The following is a 19,129-nucleotide window of genomic DNA, read 5'->3' on the forward strand; positions in this document are numbered from 1 at the left end:
CTACAATGTGGGAGACCCCCGTTCGATCCCTGGGTTGGGAAGATCCCCTGGAGAAGGGAAAAGCTACCCACTCCAGTATTCTGGCCTGGAGAATCTCGTGAAAGGCCAGCTGTGGCCATCTGTGCTCCGGAGTTGCTGGGCCGCCTGCCTTTCTGGGGCATGTTTCCTGGTCCCTGGCCTGTGGTTCCGCGGGGACAGGAGCCCAAGGTGGCTTTGTCTCCCACTGCTAAGCTGGCGTGAACAGCCTTTGCCCTCCTGGGAGTTTCACATGGTCGGTCTTCGCCTCCCCAGTCATCAGCCCTTGACTCTCCAGAGTCTCTAGAACCCAAGTCTGTAGCTGCCCACTCATTACCTTGGGCTCCTGCTTCTGTGAATTAGTTACTTTCTATGAGTCTTTCTTTGCCTGGAATTTTCCAGTGACTTACATTTAAAACTGTAAGGAAGACCTCTTGCCAAAATTCCTCTTGATCAGCTTGTTTTGATTGATGATTGACACCTTGTTTGCTCTGATTTCATCTTACGCGGTTTCATATTCTCAAGGGGACCCGGCTGGACTGCAGGAATGGGTCCGCTTAGAAAGTGAAATTTTAACAATTGTATTGATTTTGTTCTGAATGGTATAAAACGTTAAAGGTCCCCAAAAGTATACAGCGAAAAGGCGTTTCTCAAAGCTTCCTCACTCTTGTTCGTAACCGAAGGTTGGTTGTCTCCATGGACCTAGCGCCCCTACCTCTGCCCTTCCAAGAGTATTCATGTGTGTGTCCACCTACATATCGTGTATTTAATGTGCAGTTTACATGTTCTACCTTTGACCTGTTTTGAAATGTACAATTCAAAGGATTTTTATAAATCTACAGATTTATGTGGCCGTCACCACAATCTAGTTTTAGAACGTTTATATCGCCTCCCAAAAGATCTCCATCCCCCAGGCCCTTTGGTGTCAGCCCAAGCAACAACTTTGTTTCACTAAATTTGTCTTACCTGGATATTTGCATGTAAGTAGGGTCGTATGCTGTGGAGTCCTTTGTATCTGGCGTCTTTCGCTTAACAGAATGTTTTGGGGATTCATCTGTGTTGTAGTGTATATTTGCATTTCATTTTCTGTTATTAAATAGTAGTCCCTTGTGTGGATATACCATGTTTTCCTTATCCATTCACTGGGTGGTGATCATTTGGATTATCTCCATGTGCTGGTTTTTTTTTTTTTTTTTAAAGCTCTGAATGTCCCTATATACACAAGTCTTTGTGAAGACATACATTTTCATCTATCTTGGGGTGATGTCTAGGAGTATAATATCTGAGTCACTAGGGGAACCCAATCACTAGGTTGTATGTGAAATTTATGATTAAATTTTAAGAAGCTTCGCAAATATTCTCCAAAGTCTGCCCCTTCTAGGATTCCCACCGACCATCAGCAGTGTATGAAAAATTCCACTTTTTTTCCCCACTGTCAATAACACATGTTACTGTCCGTTATAGTGGGTGTGAAATATCATTGTGGATGCAATTTGCATTTCTTAGTGGAGAACAGTGTTGAACATATTTTTGCATGCTTATTAACCAGTTGTATATCTTTGGGGATTTAAATTCCCTATTTATTATCAGTCTTAAGGTAACATGGTAACAATTAACCTACAAGCCTCTCGCCATCTCAACTCCTTCCTTTGCCAGTTCTTAAATTTATTTCTGTGTTGTCAGGAATTATAATATTCTGCATACATTAGTGCTTTTAGCCTTCCTCTTACTGTATACATGGATTTAAAGTTTCCCAGTAATTGCTTTCCCTCGTCTCACCACTTTGCCTCTTGTGCAGTTTATCCTTTAATAACTTACCCCAGAAGGGTCTGAGTTCTTGATTCATTTAAATGTTTGAACGAAAGTTCAGCTAGATTTCATGTTTGGATTCATCTTTTATTTCTTGGAACAGTTTGGTCATTTAAACATTGAACATGTTATTGAGTGCAAGTTAGTGTACTCAACACACAATGAGGCCCAACAAACTGAGACGTCAGAGTTTGGAGCAGAGAAAGTTTTGTTGCAGGCCCAAGCAAGGAGGACAGGTGGCTCATGCTCAGAAAACTCCCAGACTTCCCAAAGGGTCTCAGCAAAGCATTAAAAAAAAAAAATTTGTATTGGAGGATAGCCAGTTAACAATGTTGTGATAGTTTCAGGTGAACAGTGAAGAGACTCAGCCATACAAATATATGTATCCATTCTCCTCCAAACTCCCCTCCCATCCAGGCTGCCGCATAACATGGAGCAGAGTTCCTTGTGCTAAACAGTAGGACCTTGTTGGTTATCCATTTTAAATACAGCAGTGCGTACATGTCCACCCCAAACTCCCTAACTATCCCTTCTCCCATTCTCTACTCCCTCCCGTTCCCCAGCAGCAAGCAACTGTAAGTTCATTCTCTGAGTCTTTGAGTCTCTTGAGTCTGTTTCTGTTTTGTAGGTAAGTTCATTTGTATTGTTTCTTTTTAGATCCCACATGTCTTGGATATCATACCATACTTCTCCTTCTTTGTCTGACTTCACTCAGTATGGCAATCTCTGGGTCCATCCATGTTTCAGCAAAGCATATCCAAAGGCCAGGTGAAGCAGGGTATGTGAGCATCTTGTGTACATTTTCTGATTGGTTCATGGCGAGGTAACAGGGTGGCTAACTTCATCAGTCCTTAGGCATCAGTAGATCTGAGGTCCACATGCTCATGATCATCAAGTAGCTAATTCCTTCCATTTGGTGGTGGTTTCTAGCATCTGAAAAACTCAGGAAAGATGCCTGCGATATAGGGAGGAGCTGCAGGAGGGGATGTAGAACAACTCATTATGAGTCCTGCTTGGTTACAGCTGTTGTGAATGAGTCTGAACTTTTGTCCCCTCATATATATATATATATATATAAAAGTCAAAAAACTAAATATATATATTTTTGACTTTTATTTAGATGCTCAAATGATTCCTTCTTAATGTTTGAATTTCTGTGATGACACAGGAAACTTCCATGTGTTCATCAGTTTAGTTGTTTCTGGGACATGATGTGTTTGTTTATTATGGAGACTTATTTGTAAAAGGTTTTCCTGATTTATACCTTAAAAGTATTTTCTTGTTCCATTATTTAGTTCTTTTTTTCTTTTGGGATACCTGCTAAGGGTGTGTTGGGTCTCCTCTGTTTGTCTTCCCTACTTACGATTTTCCTGTTTTAAATCTGCTTGCTTTTTTTTTTAATCCCCATTTTTTTCCCCTCAAGACTCTCATTTTTTCACCAGTGTGTATTTCCTTTTCGCTACTTCCATTTTGGTGTCTGTTATAGCAACCCAGATGGACTCAGATAAAGTAGCATAAACAGGAAAACAACAGAAATTTATTTGTCACAGTCCTGGAGGCTGGAAAATCCAAGGTCAATGGTCAGTGGGTTCGGTGTCTAGACCTACTTCCTGATTCATAGATTACTGTCTTGGGTGGTATGTTTTCCTTACATAGTGGAAGAGACAAGAGTTCTCGGAATGTTTCTCATAAGGACACTAACCCCGCTCATGAGGGCCCCACCCTTACAATCTCTAGTCACCTCCTGAAGGCCCTGACTCCAGGTATCATCATGCTGGGCATTAAATTTCAGTCCCTGAGTTTGAGAATGACACAAACATTCATTATGTAGTAGTGCCGTTTGTAACCATTCTTCCGGTTTTTCATCTTGAGGTCTCTCCTCTATTTCCTTCTCTTGCTTCCCTGCTACTGCTGCTAAGTCACTTCAGTCGTATCCGACTCTGTGCGACCCCATAGACGGCAGCCCACCAGGCTCCCCCGTCCCTGGGATTCTCCAGGCAAGAACACTGGAGTGGGTTGCCATTTCCTTCTCCAATGCATAAAAGTGAAAGTGAAGTCACTCAGTCATGTCCGACTCTTTGCGACCCCGTGGACTGCAGCCCACCAGGTTCCTCCGCCCATGGGATTTTCCAGGCAAGAGTACTGGAGTGGGGTGCCATTGCCTTCTCCGCTTGCTTCCCTGAACTCTTGTAAATCCTACTCTGTTTTTGTAGACAGAATCAGTTATTTCATTGTTTTGTTAATTTATGAAAATACATTTGGGTAAGATTTTCATCTGTTGCATGTAACATTGCTTTAGTGGGTGTTTCTCGTCTGCCATTCATTTTCATATTTCTCTTCTTGTGGCATCTCTGTGAAGGTTTTCTTTTCTTGTGATTAGGTGAGTTCTTTATGAAGTAGCTATTTATAGGAACTTTACCTGGGCAGGAGACAGGGCCATATCCCATGCCAACGGGAATTCTTGTGACCTGAGTGTGTGTGTGTGTGATCCTTTCAACTCTTGTTTTTCCTCGAGGTTGCAGAGACTGGTTGTGCTCCTAGTGGGGTCTCTCTTTTTCACCTTGCCTTGGCAACAGACTGCTTCCTGCTAATATGTCTTACCTGTACAGCATCTCATTTAATTTGACCTTTCCTGCTTCTGGAAATCTCTCACCATGCCGGGCCCAGGAAAGCTTTTAGTGCTACCTGCCCGTCTGTTGCCCTTTGCAGAAAGTTGCTGCTGGGTTTGTTGCTGGATATCCTCACTATTTGGGCAGCGTGGCTCTGCAGGCATGGACAGCCTCTCCAAGCGTCTTTCTTCTCCTCTGTCTGACCTTGCCTGCAGAGTGTGGCAACTCCACCTCCCGTTGCGTGGTTCAAAGCTACAGATGTCTCCCAGTTTCCTCTGGGATGCAGTTTGCGTTTTCATGTTCCTTGTTGCTTTTGGGTGGATTCCAAGAGGAAGTCTTTACGCCAAGAGACTGTAACAAAACAATTCCCGTTTTTTATCTTTTCTTTGCCAGCTAAAATCTTCACTGCTTTCTTTGTTGTAGTTGTTATTGCCTTTAAAATAACTTTTCAAAAAGACCTAAAGAAGAAAGTTGTTTCACAGACAGCTCTGTACTTTTAGGTCTGGAATGATCACGTTAGTAATAACTTGCCACAAGGAAAGAAATTTTCATCTTTTTTACCTTGTCTATTTGTCTTTAGGAATTCAGAAGTCGAAAGAAGTTAAGGTAAAGTCAGAATCAAGCATGGGTTCAGGCCTTTAGGCTTCTTAGATGTGTATGTAGAAGGCTGTTTTATTACCGGACTCACCAGTTTTGCTATCCTGCCTCAGTTATGGTTACCCATTCATGCCTTGCCAGCGTTCCTCAGATATTCCCTTGACATTCTTAGGCTGCTCAGCTTGAAACTCTTGGCTGGATTTATGTTTGAGTTAAACAGCACTTTCCATGTACAGCAACAATCTGCCTGCAAGTATCAAAACAAAAAGAAAGTGTGACAGGCTTTATTGAAACGTTAATATCCAGAAGTAGAAATAATCCAGGCATGAGGTCATTTGAAGACTACAGATAAAGGAAGTTAAGGTACTGTCTATTAAGTCAGTAGTTCAATTTAATTTTTAAATGCCAAGCTGTTAAAAATTACAGTGTTTACCTGGGGATCTTGGGCCAGCGTGGAGAGAAAGGAAGGCCATTTAGAGGATGGGAGCCTTCCTCTCTGCTTAGGTCGCACACAGAGCAAATGTGTCTGGAACACCTTTGTAGTCAGGTGACATGAGAGGACAAACCCTTTCCTCCCTCTCTAGCTGCGCATTAGAGCCACACCAGACCTATCCTGCTCCGACTCAGCAATAGGAAGCCGTGTGCTCAGGCTCAGGGCCAGTGATTGAGGGCAGGGCCTGTCCACTCTGATGGAGTGCAGGGAACAGAAGGTGAGGTTGGAGATGGGCAGCGGAGGATGCTTCCAGAGGCACAGAGGGATCAACACCAGAGTAGGCAAGAGTGCAAGGAGGAGGCTGGCAATGGAGAAGGCGAACTGGACTGATAGCAGTTTTTTTCGGCAGTTGTGTTTATTTTTAACCATGAGACACCATTTAGGAAACATGTAAGGGAGTAATTTTCCTGCTTTGTGAAGATTATTTTAAACACAGTGATGTCATAATTAGATCTGTGCCACCCACATGTGGTTCATTGAACCAAGGTCGGTGATCTGTTTCACTTCGGTGTAAAGTACATGAGCAAAGTCTAGTTGTCTTTCTTAAGACTAGGAGATGATTAAGCAAAATAACTAAAACATAACTAAAACAGTTTGGGATTATGTTCTTTAAAAAAAGCTTGGGACAGAAATTAGAAAGTGGCTCGTGTGGCAGACCTATGGAATCAGACCTGGCCTTTCGAAAACGAAGCAGGTCTCAAAAGGCTGGTCCTTAAAGAGTGTGGACTTGACATTGAAGTCCAACCTCAAAGGATCTAGAGGAATGAATAAAAAGGTCTAACAGGCTTTGGTGGAAAGTTGGTGGGGAAAGTGAGCATGGGACAAACATTCAGTTCAGCTCAGTCATATCCGACTCTTTGTGACTTCATGAATCACAGCACGCCAGGCCTCCCTGTCCATCACCAACTCCCGGAGTTCACTCAAACTCATGTCCATCGAGTCGGTGATGCCATCCAGCCATCTCATCCTCTGTCGTCCCCTTCTCCTCCTGCCCCCAATCCCTCCCAGCATCAGAGTCTTTTCCAGTGAGTCAACTCTTGGCATGAAGTGGCCAAAGTATTGGAGTTTCAGCGTCAGCATCAGTCCTTCCAATGAACACCCAGTACTGATCTCCTTTAAGATGGATTGGTTGGATCTCCTTGCAGTCCAAAGGACTCTCAAGAGTCTTCTCTAACACCACAGTTCAAAAGCATCAATTCTTTGGTGCTCAGCTGTCTTCACAGTCCAACTTTCACATCCATACATGACCACTGGAAAAACCATAGCCTTGACTAGACAGACTTTCGTTGGCAAAGTAATGTCTCTGCTTTTGAATATGCTATCTAGGTTGGTCATAACTTTCCTTCCAAAGAACAAGTGTCTTTTCATTTCATGGCTGCAATCACCATCTGCAGGGAGTAAGCGTCTTTTAATTTCATGGCTGCAGTCACCATCTGCAGTGATTTTGGAGCCCAAAAAAATAAAGTCTGACACTGTTTCCCCATCTATTTCCCATGAAGTGATAGGACCAAATGCCATGATCTTAGTTTTCTGAATGTTAAGCTTTAAGCCAACTTTTTCACTCTCCTCTTGCACTTTCATCAAGAGGCTTTTTAGTTCCTCTTCACTTTCTGCCATAAGGATGGTGTCATCTGCATATCTGAGGTTATTGATATTTGTCCCGGCCATCTTGATTCCAGCTTGTGCTTCTTCTAGCCCAGCGTTTCTCATGAGGTACTCTGCATAGAAGTTAAATAAGCAAGGTGACAATATACAGCCTTGACATACTCCTTTTCCTATTTGGAACCAGTCTGTTGTTCCATGTCCAGTTCTAACTGTTGCTTCCTGACCTGCATACAGGTTTTTCAAGAGGCAGGTCAGGTGGTCTGGGATTCCCATATCTTTCAGAATTTTCCACAGTTTATTGTGATCCACACAGTCAGAGGTTTTGGCATAGTCAATAAAGCAGAAATAGATGTTTTTCTGGAACTCTATTGCTTTCTCGATGATCCAGCAGATGTTGGCAATTTGATCTCAGGTTCCTCTGCCTTTTCTAAAACTAGCTTGAACATCTGGAAGTTCATGGTTCACGTATTGCTGAAACCTGGCTTGGAGAATTGGGAGCATTACTTTACTAGCATGTGAGATGAGTGCAATTGTGCGGTAGTTTGAGCATTCTTTGGCATTGCCTTTCTTCGGGATTGGAATGAAAACTGACCTTTTCCAGTCCTGTGGCCACTGCTGAGTTTTCCAAATGTGCTGGCATACTGAGTGCAGCACTTTCACAGCATCATCTTTTAGGATTTAGTTAATGAGGTGTCCTGGGTGGTAGTCAGACTCTCTGCCTGTCCAGTTAAAGGGTGTGTCTTTTTAGGCCAAAGTGCTTTGAGTCAATGACCCAGCTTATTGAGTGACTGCACAGTTTCTAATCTGTTGGCTTCTAGGCCAGTCCTCTGTGTCACAGTGAGAAAGTTCAAGGTTCACTGAGAGGAAGGGAGAAATTTCCATAAGGAATCTAGTGGGAAGCTCCTGGGAACTTGGCTTACCTTTCAGGAGAAGGAAGAGCCTTGGGCAAGAAGAACCTGCAAAATAAGCACGGTTTATCCTGAAAAGGACGACTTGTTTACAAGTGTGTGAAACAGCCCTGAGCTCCATACCTCTCACTGCAGGTGACCAGGAGTGTCCCTTCTGTGACCTTGTGTCACTAAGACAGAGGGTCACCCTTTCTCTGCCTCTTCTCCATCGACCCTCAGGTGAATTTACTGCAATAGTGAAGTCCTGCAGGCCAGGTGTCTTATCAGAGATTTATTTTCTCTCAGTCCTGGAGGCTGGAGATTTAGATCGAGGCATTGGCAGGATGGGTTCTCCGGAGGCCACCTTCTCCCCGTGTCCTCACGTGGCCTTTACTCTGTGTATCCCTGGTGTCTCTTTGTCCAAAGTTTCTCCTCTTATAAGGACGCCAGTCAGATTGGGTGATGTTGTTCAGTTGCTAAATCATGTCTGACCTCTTGCGACCCCGTGGACTGCAGCACACCACGCTTTGCTGTCCTTCACTCTCTCCCAGAGTTTGCTCAGATGCATGTCCATTGAGTTGGTGACTAACCATGGTTAGTTGCCATCTAACCATCTCACCCTCTGCCTCCCTCTTCCTTAATGACTGTTTTCACTTAGCCACCTCTTCTGAGTCTCCTCCCTCCAAATATACATTCTGAGTTTCCTGGGGTTAGTGCTTCAACATAAGCATTTGGTGTGGGCGAGGGGCGCAGTTCAGTCCATAATAATCCCCATGGTTGGATATGTTTTTCTTTCTGCCTTTTCATTGCCATGTTCCACCCACCCCTTTCCCACTGCACTGCACCCCCTTCCTATTCTCTCTCACCCTGGCTTACACTTCTACAGCTCCAAGGGCTCTGAACCCATAGCCCATTCAGCTCCGCCTCCCCTACAGTTTACTGGATATCCATCCTTTCACAACCCTCAACAGTGACCCCAATCACACACACACCCCTTCCCCTCCCACTTCTTCCCTTCTGTCCTGACTTAAAACTTGCTGTTCATTGTTAAACTTTAATCTCCTTCTTCCCAGGAGCTCACTGTTTACAACATCAGGTTAATCTTTCCACGAACATGCATTTTATAGCATCATCTTTTTATTTCCACCACCACTGTTCAAGTGATCTCCTCAAGCTCAAATTGTTGCAATAGCTCTGTCACTGGTCTACCCCAGGCCCCGCCAGCTCATCTGTTTTTCCAACCCCTTAGTATATATCATCTTCAGGTTCATTTTTCTCAAGTTCTACTTTTGTTGTGTCATTATTCAGTGACTCCCAGCAGGGTGAAGACCATATTTTTCAGCTAGGCTTTTTGATGTCCTTTGTGGTCTGATGCCAACCTGGTTTCCAAATGCACCTTTAACTCTGCAGCAGTGAGTCTCACTCCTCTTCCTGAATGCTTCCTGATTTCTGTCCCGTGGCTTTCTTTGTGCTGTTCTGCTTCCCTGGAATTCCTTCTCTTGTGTGTTTCTGTCTCTTTCCAAGTATTACCCAACATTTGAGACTCAACTGAGTTTACCTTCTGAATGGTGGAGAAGAGAGCTTGTCAGTACCATAATAGGTAGGATGGTTTCCTGGGTAAGCGGGAACAATTGAGGGAGGGGTGTGGCGCGAAAGAAATTAATTAGGAGGTAATTGACACGGGAACCAACAAGAAATTGAGAGAAAAGACCCTACCTAGTGTCACCTGTGTTTGGGCAAGTGCCTGTTTAGTTTCTTCAACCAGATTGTAAGCTTGGGAGCCACAAGATATGTTTTATCTGTTTATCTTGCTAATGTCTGCATTGCTTGGTCTGTTCCTGGATCCATAAAAGCTAACTAGTGGATGCTAATCATACAGATTAGGTACTGCTCATTATCTTCCCAGCGGACTGGAAATGTGTGATGAGTGGTACCTGACTCCTCGTAGAGCCTGAATAGTAATAATATGTAGAACACAATCTATCGTGTGAATAATTAAGAGCTGAGTGCAAAACTAGAAAAGGATAAGCTATGTAAAAATATGCAGAAGAATAAAATATGCTCAAATATTAGCATGCCTTGCATGGCTAAAGGTGACATTGTTCTTGAACTGAAGCCTCAGCAGGTGATCGCTGCCCTGGCGGGGTGGGGGGCTGACTGGCCCTCATGTGTTTCCGGCGGGGGGCGGGGGGGGCGGTAAGAGGGGATTCCTACAATGAAGAGCATAGAGGACAAATGTTACTGAAGTGGTCTCAGTGAGTCTTGTCTTCTCATGTATCTTTCTTCTCTTCTCTGCTTCCAGTAGATACTGTGTATAATCTGCTTTCATCATGGGAGAGATAGAGCAGAGGCCAACTCCAGGATCAAGACTGGGGGCCCCAGAGAATTCGGGGATCAGTACGTTGGAACATGGGCAGAAGCCGCCCCCCACGCCTTCAGGAAAACTCATGTCTATCAAGATCCAGATGCTGGATGATACCCAGGAGGCCTTTGAAGTTCCAGTAAGTTGGGGGCAGCCTTTGGCATGGGGGCACTCATCTCAGTCCTGTGATGCACGGTGGCGGGAAGACGGTCTGTGTATTCAGCAGCCTTCTTCCCACCCTCACCGTGCTCCTCTCGTTCCTTTTGGTTCCGTCCGAGCTATGGATTTTTTGGTTGATGTGTGTTGATTTTTTGATTGCATGCTCCGAGTACAAGTGATATCAGTGGGTGTGTCACTTGAATTTTACTCTGACTTCCCATATACTAAGACACGGGTGTATATGCCTATGTATGTGTTACTTATATTTTTGAGTTGGAGGGAATTGTGGTTTCAATCTCAGTTTAATTTCCTTTGTTGTGCAATCACTCAGTCATGTCCGACTCTTTGCGACCCCGTGGACTGCAGCACGCCAGGCTTCCCTGTTCTTCACCATCTCCCGGAGGTTGCTCAGATTCATGTCCATTGAGTCGGTGATGCCATCCAACCATGTCATCCTCTGCTGCCCCTTTCTGTTCCTGCCCTCAATCTTTCCCAGCATCAGGGTCTTTTCCAATGAGGTGGCTCTTTGTATCAAGTGGCCAAAATATTGGCACTTTAGCACCAGTCCTTCCAGTGAATATTCAGGGTTGATTTCCTTTAGGACTGACTCGTTTGATCTCTTTGTGAAAGTTGCTTAGTCGTGTCAGACTCTTTGCAACCCCATGGGCCATACAGTCCATGGACTTCTCCAGGCCAGAATACTGGAGTGGGTAGCCTTTCTCTTCTCCAGGGGATCTTCCCAACTCTGGGATCGAACTTTGCTTACAAGCAATTCCTCTAAACATCAGTGCATGTGTGTGAGCACTCCATTACTCTCTGTGGCAAGAGAAGTCGTTCTGACATCAGGAGAGAACTTGCTGACCATGTTTGTGGGTAGGGAGTGGGGGTAAAGAAAAACCCTGAACCCAGGCTATAGGCCGGCAGCCCTAGAATTGAAGAGACCCCACCCCAGGGGCTGGGGGTGGGAGGGTCGTGGACAAAAGAGGTGTCCAGGAGGCAGGCAGAGATGAAGGAGCAGCAGGCTTGCCTTGTTCATCAGCTGGAGCTGCACACCCCCAAGGTTCTGCTGTTTTCCTTGGAACTTTGCCCTGTCGCCCCTTCCCCACTTTTCCCATCCTTCTCCTCAGTCTCCTCTTGAAATCCCACTCCTGTTCGAGGCTCAGAAACCACCACCAGTTACGTGCAGGTAGAGGATCTCTTCAATGGCAGGTAGAGTCCGGACGTGTGTTCACCTCTGTACAATGCTGATGGCACTTTTCACAAGAATTAATTAGCATCCATAGAATTCACAGCACACTCTGGCTTTTTCCCTGTGTTCTTTCTTGGGTGCTAAACACCGTATCTCATGCTGCTTGCGTGTGGGGGTGAAAAATAACTCTTGAATTCCAAACAGCCCAATTATAAACAAACATTGTGAACGTAACCTGTTTTTAAAGTGGAGACAATCCGTCTATTATTCCTGTTGGCTAGAGCAACTAAAATTTTAACAGTCGGCATTAACGTCTGCAACCCATCATTTTATCGTTTATGTGATATGAGTCACTCAATCGTATTCATTTCCAAGACTATTGTTCTAAAAGTGTGAATTACCATTAAGTGTCTCAGGGAAGACAAACCTCAGAAGAGCTATGTTTAAACCTGCCGATTTATCACACATTGCAAACGACCTTTGTATCTTTCTAATTTTCTCGTTGTGGAATTTCTATCTCTTCAAGGACTTGGGGACTTCATATTCTGAGGAACAGAGTTGCTGCTTATCTGCTGAAATTGTAAAACATAGAGGGGCACACCTGCCAGCCTGGTACTCAGACCTTCTGGAACAAGTCCTACCCCCTTCCACCCCCGCTCTCCCCCACTTTCTTTTTGTTGCAAGACTGGTTTGGTGAGGTATTTGGTTTCAGTGTTTCTCCTTTGCTACTGTTAAGGATTTCTGAGCCCAAATCTCTAGCAGTGTGTTCTTTTAAATGGTATTCCCGTATATGGGTTTGGACCAAAGGGCCTTCAAGCACTGGTGTTATGTACACAGGGAGCATTGTATGTATTCATTTGCAATTCTTGTTTCCTTGAAGCAAAGAATGTCAAAACCATTCCTAGCTACTGTTTAGCTAGGAACTAGATAGGAACTCTCTGCCTGAGAAAATAGGAATAGAAGTTTGTTTGTATCTTTTAAAATGATTTTACTTGATAATTTCTGATGTCCATGCTTTCCATTTGTAACTCCTCTACCTGAAAGGTTTCTTAGACCACCTGCTCCCTCCCCCCACCCCCCTATAAACTCCTATGCACCCTTAGAGGTCCTCTATGTTTTACCCAGAGGCTAACTTCTTGAGACAGTAGGTGGGACTTTTTCTTCCCTCCTTCAGACCTCTTCACTCATAGGTATGTCAGGGTGGAGCTGGACCACTGAGATTTAAATCGCATCTTCTCCTACCGACTCACTGATCACCTTGGGGAAGGTACTTAATCTCTCTATCTCAGTTCTCTCCTTTGTAAAATGAGGCTCATCATAAACCCTACCTTATTTCATAAGAACAAGAGTTGATACAAACGAACAACTCTTGGCACATACAAAGAGCTTGGAACGTAATATGATTGATGATGATGTTGCTGTTCAGTCACTCGGTCATGTCTGACTCTTTGTGACCCCACGGACTGCAGCACACCAGGCTTCCCTGTCCTTCACCATCTCCCAGAGCTTGCTCAAACTCATGTGCATTGAGTTGGTGATGCCCTCCAACCATCTCATCCTCTGTCATCCCCTTCTTCTCCTGCCCTCAATATTTCCCAGCATTAGAGTCTTTTCCAGTGAGTCAGCTCTTCACATCAGGTGGCCAGAGTCTTGGAGCTTCAGCATCAATCCTTCCAATGAATATTCATGGTTGATTTCCTTTAGGGTTGACTGGTTTGATCTCCTTGTTGTCCAAGGGACTCTGAAGAGTCTTCTCCAGCACCACAGCTCGAAAGGATCAGTTCTTAGGTTCTCAGCTTTCTTTATGGTCCAGCTCTCACATCCATATGTGACTGCTGGAAAAAGCATAGCTTTCGCTATGCAGACCTTTGTCAGCAGAGTGATGTCTCTGCTTTTTAATATGCAGTCTAGGTTGGTTATAGCTTTTCTTCCAAGGAGCAAGCATCTTTTAATTTCATAGCTGCAGTCACTGTCTGCAGTGATTTTGGAGGCCTTACCCATGTGCATTTTGCGTTTCGCTGCTGGCTTCTTTGGCCGGGGTCCTGCCTTGCTGCCTCATCTCCAGCACCTAGCACAGCGCCTTGCGTGTATTAGGTGCTCATTAAAAGTTTCACTATTAGGGTGAGTTGATCTGACAAGGAGAATTCGTGTTATTGTGAGTTTTCCACATGCCTCATCCATTCATGTTTAATTTTTAAAAATCTTATTTGAGTTGGGTCAGAATGTTCCTTCTCAACCCATGGGCAACAGATGTTTTCCATAACTGCCTGTAGAAAGTCAGCGATCAGCATTTTTATTGACTGTGCTGATTCTAAATTGCTACCTTGTGGTCTTTAAGAAGAGAATGGGCCAGGACTCTGCAGCTGGGAGGCAGCAAGCTGGCCGTGGTGACTCAACCGCTGTGCTTGCGTTTAGAGAGGAGGGACTAGGATTGCAAGAGACGCAGCTTCCCACAACTGCTTTTTAAACCTTGCTCTAAAACTTCCTGTTGTGAATTCATGGAGGCCAGGTGTCGCAGCCCCTCTCACCCACCCTTGTTCCCTCCTTGGATTGGGCGCCCCGTGAATTCACATTTGTCACACAGATGGGCAGGCACTTGGCCGGAAGTCATTACCATTCCCTTTGGGGAACATTCCTCCGTGAACCACATGGTTCCCTAGGGAGTGAGTTTCTTGGGTCTTTTCCTGATACTTTCGTTTTGGAGGATGGATGGAGGTAAAGTCATCGTTTTAAAATGCACGTTCTCCAAATGCTTCCTGGCCCAGATAATCACACCAGTCTGCATCATTACTTACAGCCTCAAATGGAGTCTTATCAAAGAGTTTAATCCTCTGAGAGGCCTGGGCATGGAGCCTCAGACTTCGCTACACCATGGCTCGTTCTCCCGGTCACCTTTGCTCTTAAGCTTGGACGGTCTTTTTAGGTATTTTTTTCTGCAGAGTTGAAAGTTCAGATGCAATATTTATAGTAAATTCTTCCAGGACATTTTATCGTCTTTATGTGGAATACGCTGTGCAGAGAAGCCTCACCTTGTGGCTTGTGGTGTCTGCGGTGTTCCTTTCCAATCAGAGGGTATACCTCGAGGGACTCGTGTGGATCTGAAAGGATTAAACGACCCCCCCAACCCCGCCCCTACCCCCCAAGAAGGTTCCTGAGAAGGTTTTATGTGTCCTGTCCTCATGACCCTGCTGGTAAACAAAACGCTGCTCCTACTGACGTTTGCAGGATGAAGCAGATGGCTTCTTCCCCCAAGTGTTTATTCCGTTTCTGTGTTTTCATTAGCAAGGCTGCTCTAGGAGGAGCGGAGAAGAGTGGAGGGACTGAAACGGAGCCGTGTTTTGCTGCTTTTGAGCAGCCCTGGGAAGCCGGCCTGGAAAAGATGCTCACAGGTGATGGGAAGGCCCCTGGCCTGTGTTGAAGAGGGAGCCGGAGTGGCTGTGGTGTGGGTGCAGGGCGCTCTGTGTCAGCCACCGCCATCCCGGGGGCTAATCATCCTGCCCTTGTGTTGGTGTTTTGTCGAGGCTTTCCTAAGAAGCCTTTCCAGCTCCCGGGTGCCTGAGGATAAAGTGTGGGTTTCTTAGTTTGGAGAGACCGGGGGACGGGCGGATGGCCGAGCGCTCTGGTGACCTTTTCCTTATTCTCCACCGTTGTCCTGGGTTGGTTCATCCTCTGCGTTAGCATCTCAAGCTGGAAAATTCTCTTGACTTGCTTATTATGCTTAGTTTTGACTTCCTGCAGGTAGAATGGGAGCTCTGTGGGGGCCTGGCCCCTTTGGTTCTTATTTATCCTTATATTCTGTTCCTCCGCTGTGCCTCAGACTGATGATGCCATAACCTGTGACCGACTGCCCGCACCTCTGTTCATTCATGTGCTTCTCACAGATGAGGAAGGCTGGGTGGCGCTGTCATCTCTTTAAGATGAGGGGGAACCCCTGGAGCCCTCTTCGAGTCACCTTCTCACATTTGTATGGTGTTGGGATAGCACTGTGATTGGAACCCAGCCCTCGTGACCCCAACTTTGTCCGCCTTCCCTCGCCCCGAGCTGCTGCCTTGGGTAAGATCTGTGGGCTTCTTCTGTGCTGCCTTATTCGACGTTTCCAAACGTGCCTCCAAGGCTCCTTGCAAACTCTCATCTTCCAGCTGCTCTGGTTCCTTTCGTATTTGTAAACAGCGCCCAACATCCACCAACAAATTTGTCGAGATCCCCCAACCATCCAAGCCTCTCCCCAGGGCTCCTGATGGGGGTCATCTCTGTCTTAAACTACTTGTTGTCCGTACCTCTAATTAGACTTGGAATCAGAAGCTCTAATCTTGTTTCTCCCTCTAATTATAACCCTACTGAGACTCAGTTTCCTTATCTGCAAAATGAAGAGTTTGGTTCAGATGATAATCTACGCTTTTTCCCCCTCCCTTTCTTTTTTCTGAAAGTCGGCGCCTTGCATTGACATCTTCTGTTGATGAATTACCTCTCCATGATTATGTTTGTTAATTCCTCAGGCAAATAGTAAACTCTTTCACAAAAGGGATTTAATCTAAGAAATATTACAAAAGCCTCATCGGAGATAGTATTTACAGTTATCGTGTAACTAGTAAGTGCTCAAATCAAATATAAGTGAATAAGCATGCATGCACGTGAGCAGATTCAGGAGATGGTGAAGGACAGGGGAGCCTATTGTGCTGCAGTCCATGGGGTCGTGGAGTCAGACATGACTCAACAGCAACAAATATGCTTATGGGGCATCAGGAAATGTTAGGATTTAATGTGTGTTTGTGTGTTGTGTGTGTATGTTAAGTCATGTCCGACTCTTTGCGACCCCATGGACTGTCGCCCACCAGGCTCCTCTGTCTGTGGAATCCTCCAGCCAAGGATACTGAAATGGGTAACTACTCCATTTTCTAGGGGATCTTCCTGACCCAGGGCTTGAACCTGAGTCTCCTGCACTGCAGGCAGATTCTTTACCGTCTGAGCCACCAGGGAAGCCTAGGTGGGTGGGGTAACTTTAAGTATCACTGAACTAAGTTGGGCTAAACTTCATGCCACTTGAGAAGACAGAAAGAAATCAGATATTTGCTAGACAACACATTATTAGCAGGAACAAACAACTTCGTTTGAAACGGACATCTAAAATTTTTAAGAAAAATAGTTCGCATGTCATAATAAGAGAGACTGCAAAAGTTTTTCTTTTTCCTTTTTTTTTTTTTAACTGAGGGCAAAAGTGCCTGTATTATCTCAGACCTAATTAGGAGTCTGGCATGGTCAGTCCATAAATGATTAAACCTTTATTTCATTTTCTTAGCTTTTGAAATGAAGCAATCATTTATTTTTCACTGAAACCTGGCCTTGACATTAGTCAGGGGCTTGTTCCTCCAAGTGCTTTGTGGTTCTGCAAAAGGTCTTAAGTGGTTGGAGAATTTTTAAACTGTCTTTATAAGCTGGTGCTCAGAAAAAGAGGATGTAGCAGAAGTTTATCTCTTTAAAAAGCTCTGTGTTGTCTTTTTGGGGACTCCCTAGTTAACATCGACGGCTTTCGTGGAGGCTCAGATGGTAAAGAATCGACCTGCAACGCAGGAGACCCGGGTTCGATTCCCTAGTCGGGAAGATCCCCTGGAGGGGGGCATGGCAACCCATTAGTATTCTTGCCTGGGAAATCCCGTGGACAGAGGAGCCTGGCAGGCTACAGTCCATGGGGTCACAAAGAGTCGGACACGGCTGAGCCACTAACACTTTCAGTTCACTTTCCTTATTTACATTAGGAAGAAGGGAGGCTACTGGCTTGGAGCTGGACTTGGGTAGCTCACAGCAACTGTGCCTGTAGAAAAGCAAGGTCCTTTTCTCCATCTTTGTCTTGTGAATGATTTTGTTTCCCTGTTTAATTTCTATGTTAGCCATCTTAGAGACGATGCCCTTTTGGATCTAAAGCCGCTGAATGTCTTTGTTTTTTCCTCCCCCCAAAGAAGTGGAATGTATATTTAACCTAAGATCTTGGGGGGGGAAGTATTAGTATATCTTTCTTTTTAATATGTGTCCTGCTTCTCCCCTGGAATCACACATCCCCGGCAGCGGGGTTATTCCTTGCAGTTGGTTGGATTATACGATCTTAGACGGGAGGTATGAGTTCGGGGCTCCTTTATTTTCTTCTTTTGTATAAAAGTGCACATAAGAGCTGGTGGCAGCCATACTGAGACCTAAATAAAATTTAATCGACCATTTAAAACCAGAAGGGAGCTGTGTGTGCCCAGAGCTCCATTAACTGCCTCTTAAGCAGCTGCAGTTTGAACCAGAAAGAGGGAAAGGAATTTCACAAGTTCACTCAAGCTTTTTAAACATGAGTCAATATTTCTTTCCCCTTATCAGTGTTGCTTTTGGCTCTGTCTCTTAGCAGAGTTTCTGAAAGAGTATTTATGTCCACTCTGCTTTTGCACGGTCCACTCTGTGTTTTATTTAACTTGAGTGATAAATGGTCCGTCTGGGTCTGGTCTCTTGAGGTTAAATTTAAAGGCTATTTTAATAGATAAAAATTTTTTTTTCATAAATCATTTCAGCGAAATCCTGTTCGCCTTTCCTTTCTGGTTCCTTAGATGTGGAGAGTGGAACTTCAATGTTGGCCCAAAATGTTTGTGTGCCCCTTTCAACTTCACTGTAGACGCTTGATCAAAGTCATTTCTGTGGCTCTGACGTGATGGCAGGAATTCTCTAACAGCTGTTTGCTATTTTCTCCCTGAAAAGTCTCTCAGTAGACACTAATAAATAAAAGGAATAAACTGTAACTGAGAATGTCTGTATCTGGTGGTAAATTGGGCCAATATTCTGGGGAGATGTAGGGAGTTTGAGAAGCTGCTTTTTCCCCCCTCTTTTAAGTGGAGATAATAAATTGTCCTAATTATAAGAAACAGTGGTTAAAGGGGAAAATCGGGCTAGAAGTGCGTCCTGGCTTCATGGCTTACTAGCTGGGGGGCTGTGGGCGAGAAGATAACCCCTCTCAACCTGTTTCCTTGTTTCTGAATCTGGAGAAGAACGCACACTTCGCGGGGCTGAGGGGAAGCTCAGGTAAATACCTTCTGAGAAAATACCTTGCAGAGTCCTAGATGGAGATTAGATTACCCTAAAAGCTAGTTGTTTTTCTTCCTTTAGCGCTAAACTTTACTTCTCTTGTTTATTAGCAGGATTGAGACTGTGCTTTTATTGTAGGGCTTTTGGGTATGTGAAGTGGAAAAAGGAAAGCATATGAAAACATTTTGAAATAAAAAAAAAGCATACTTGCGTCAGGTGGAGTAATTTTCTTTCTTTCTTTTTTTAAAACTCCCCCAGCTTTCTCTGTCGTCTCAGATGCGTCTTTCCTGAAACAGAGATGAGGCTCCCAGGTGGCTTTCGAGGGTCTATGAGAAGGAAGCGCCACCTGGACAG

The 19,129-nt window shown here is 44.7% G+C and overlaps 1 protein-coding gene across 3 annotated transcripts in view; it reads left to right on the top strand.

The window, feature by feature from the left end:
• Nucleotides 1–19,129, top strand: part of FARP1 (FERM, ARH/RhoGEF and pleckstrin domain protein 1) — a 304,622-nt gene that overhangs the window by 59,481 nt on the left and 226,012 nt on the right. The window contains exons 1-2 of one of the 3 annotated variants that reach the window (XM_052649977.1): nt 9,369–9,427; nt 10,318–10,516. In XM_052649977.1, coding sequence (XP_052505937.1) covers nt 10,346–10,516 — 171 coding nt within the window. In that variant the 5' untranslated portion in view covers nt 9,369–9,427; nt 10,318–10,345. Of the gene's footprint in view, nt 1–9,368; nt 9,428–10,317; nt 10,517–19,129 lie in introns of those variants that run through there. The other 2 variants (XM_052649975.1, XM_052649976.1) reach the window with 2 other exon arrangements.

This window comes from Budorcas taxicolor, chromosome 12 (assembly GCF_023091745.1).
Source record: "Budorcas taxicolor isolate Tak-1 chromosome 12, Takin1.1, whole genome shotgun sequence".
Lineage (NCBI taxonomy): Eukaryota > Metazoa > Chordata > Mammalia > Artiodactyla > Bovidae > Budorcas > Budorcas taxicolor.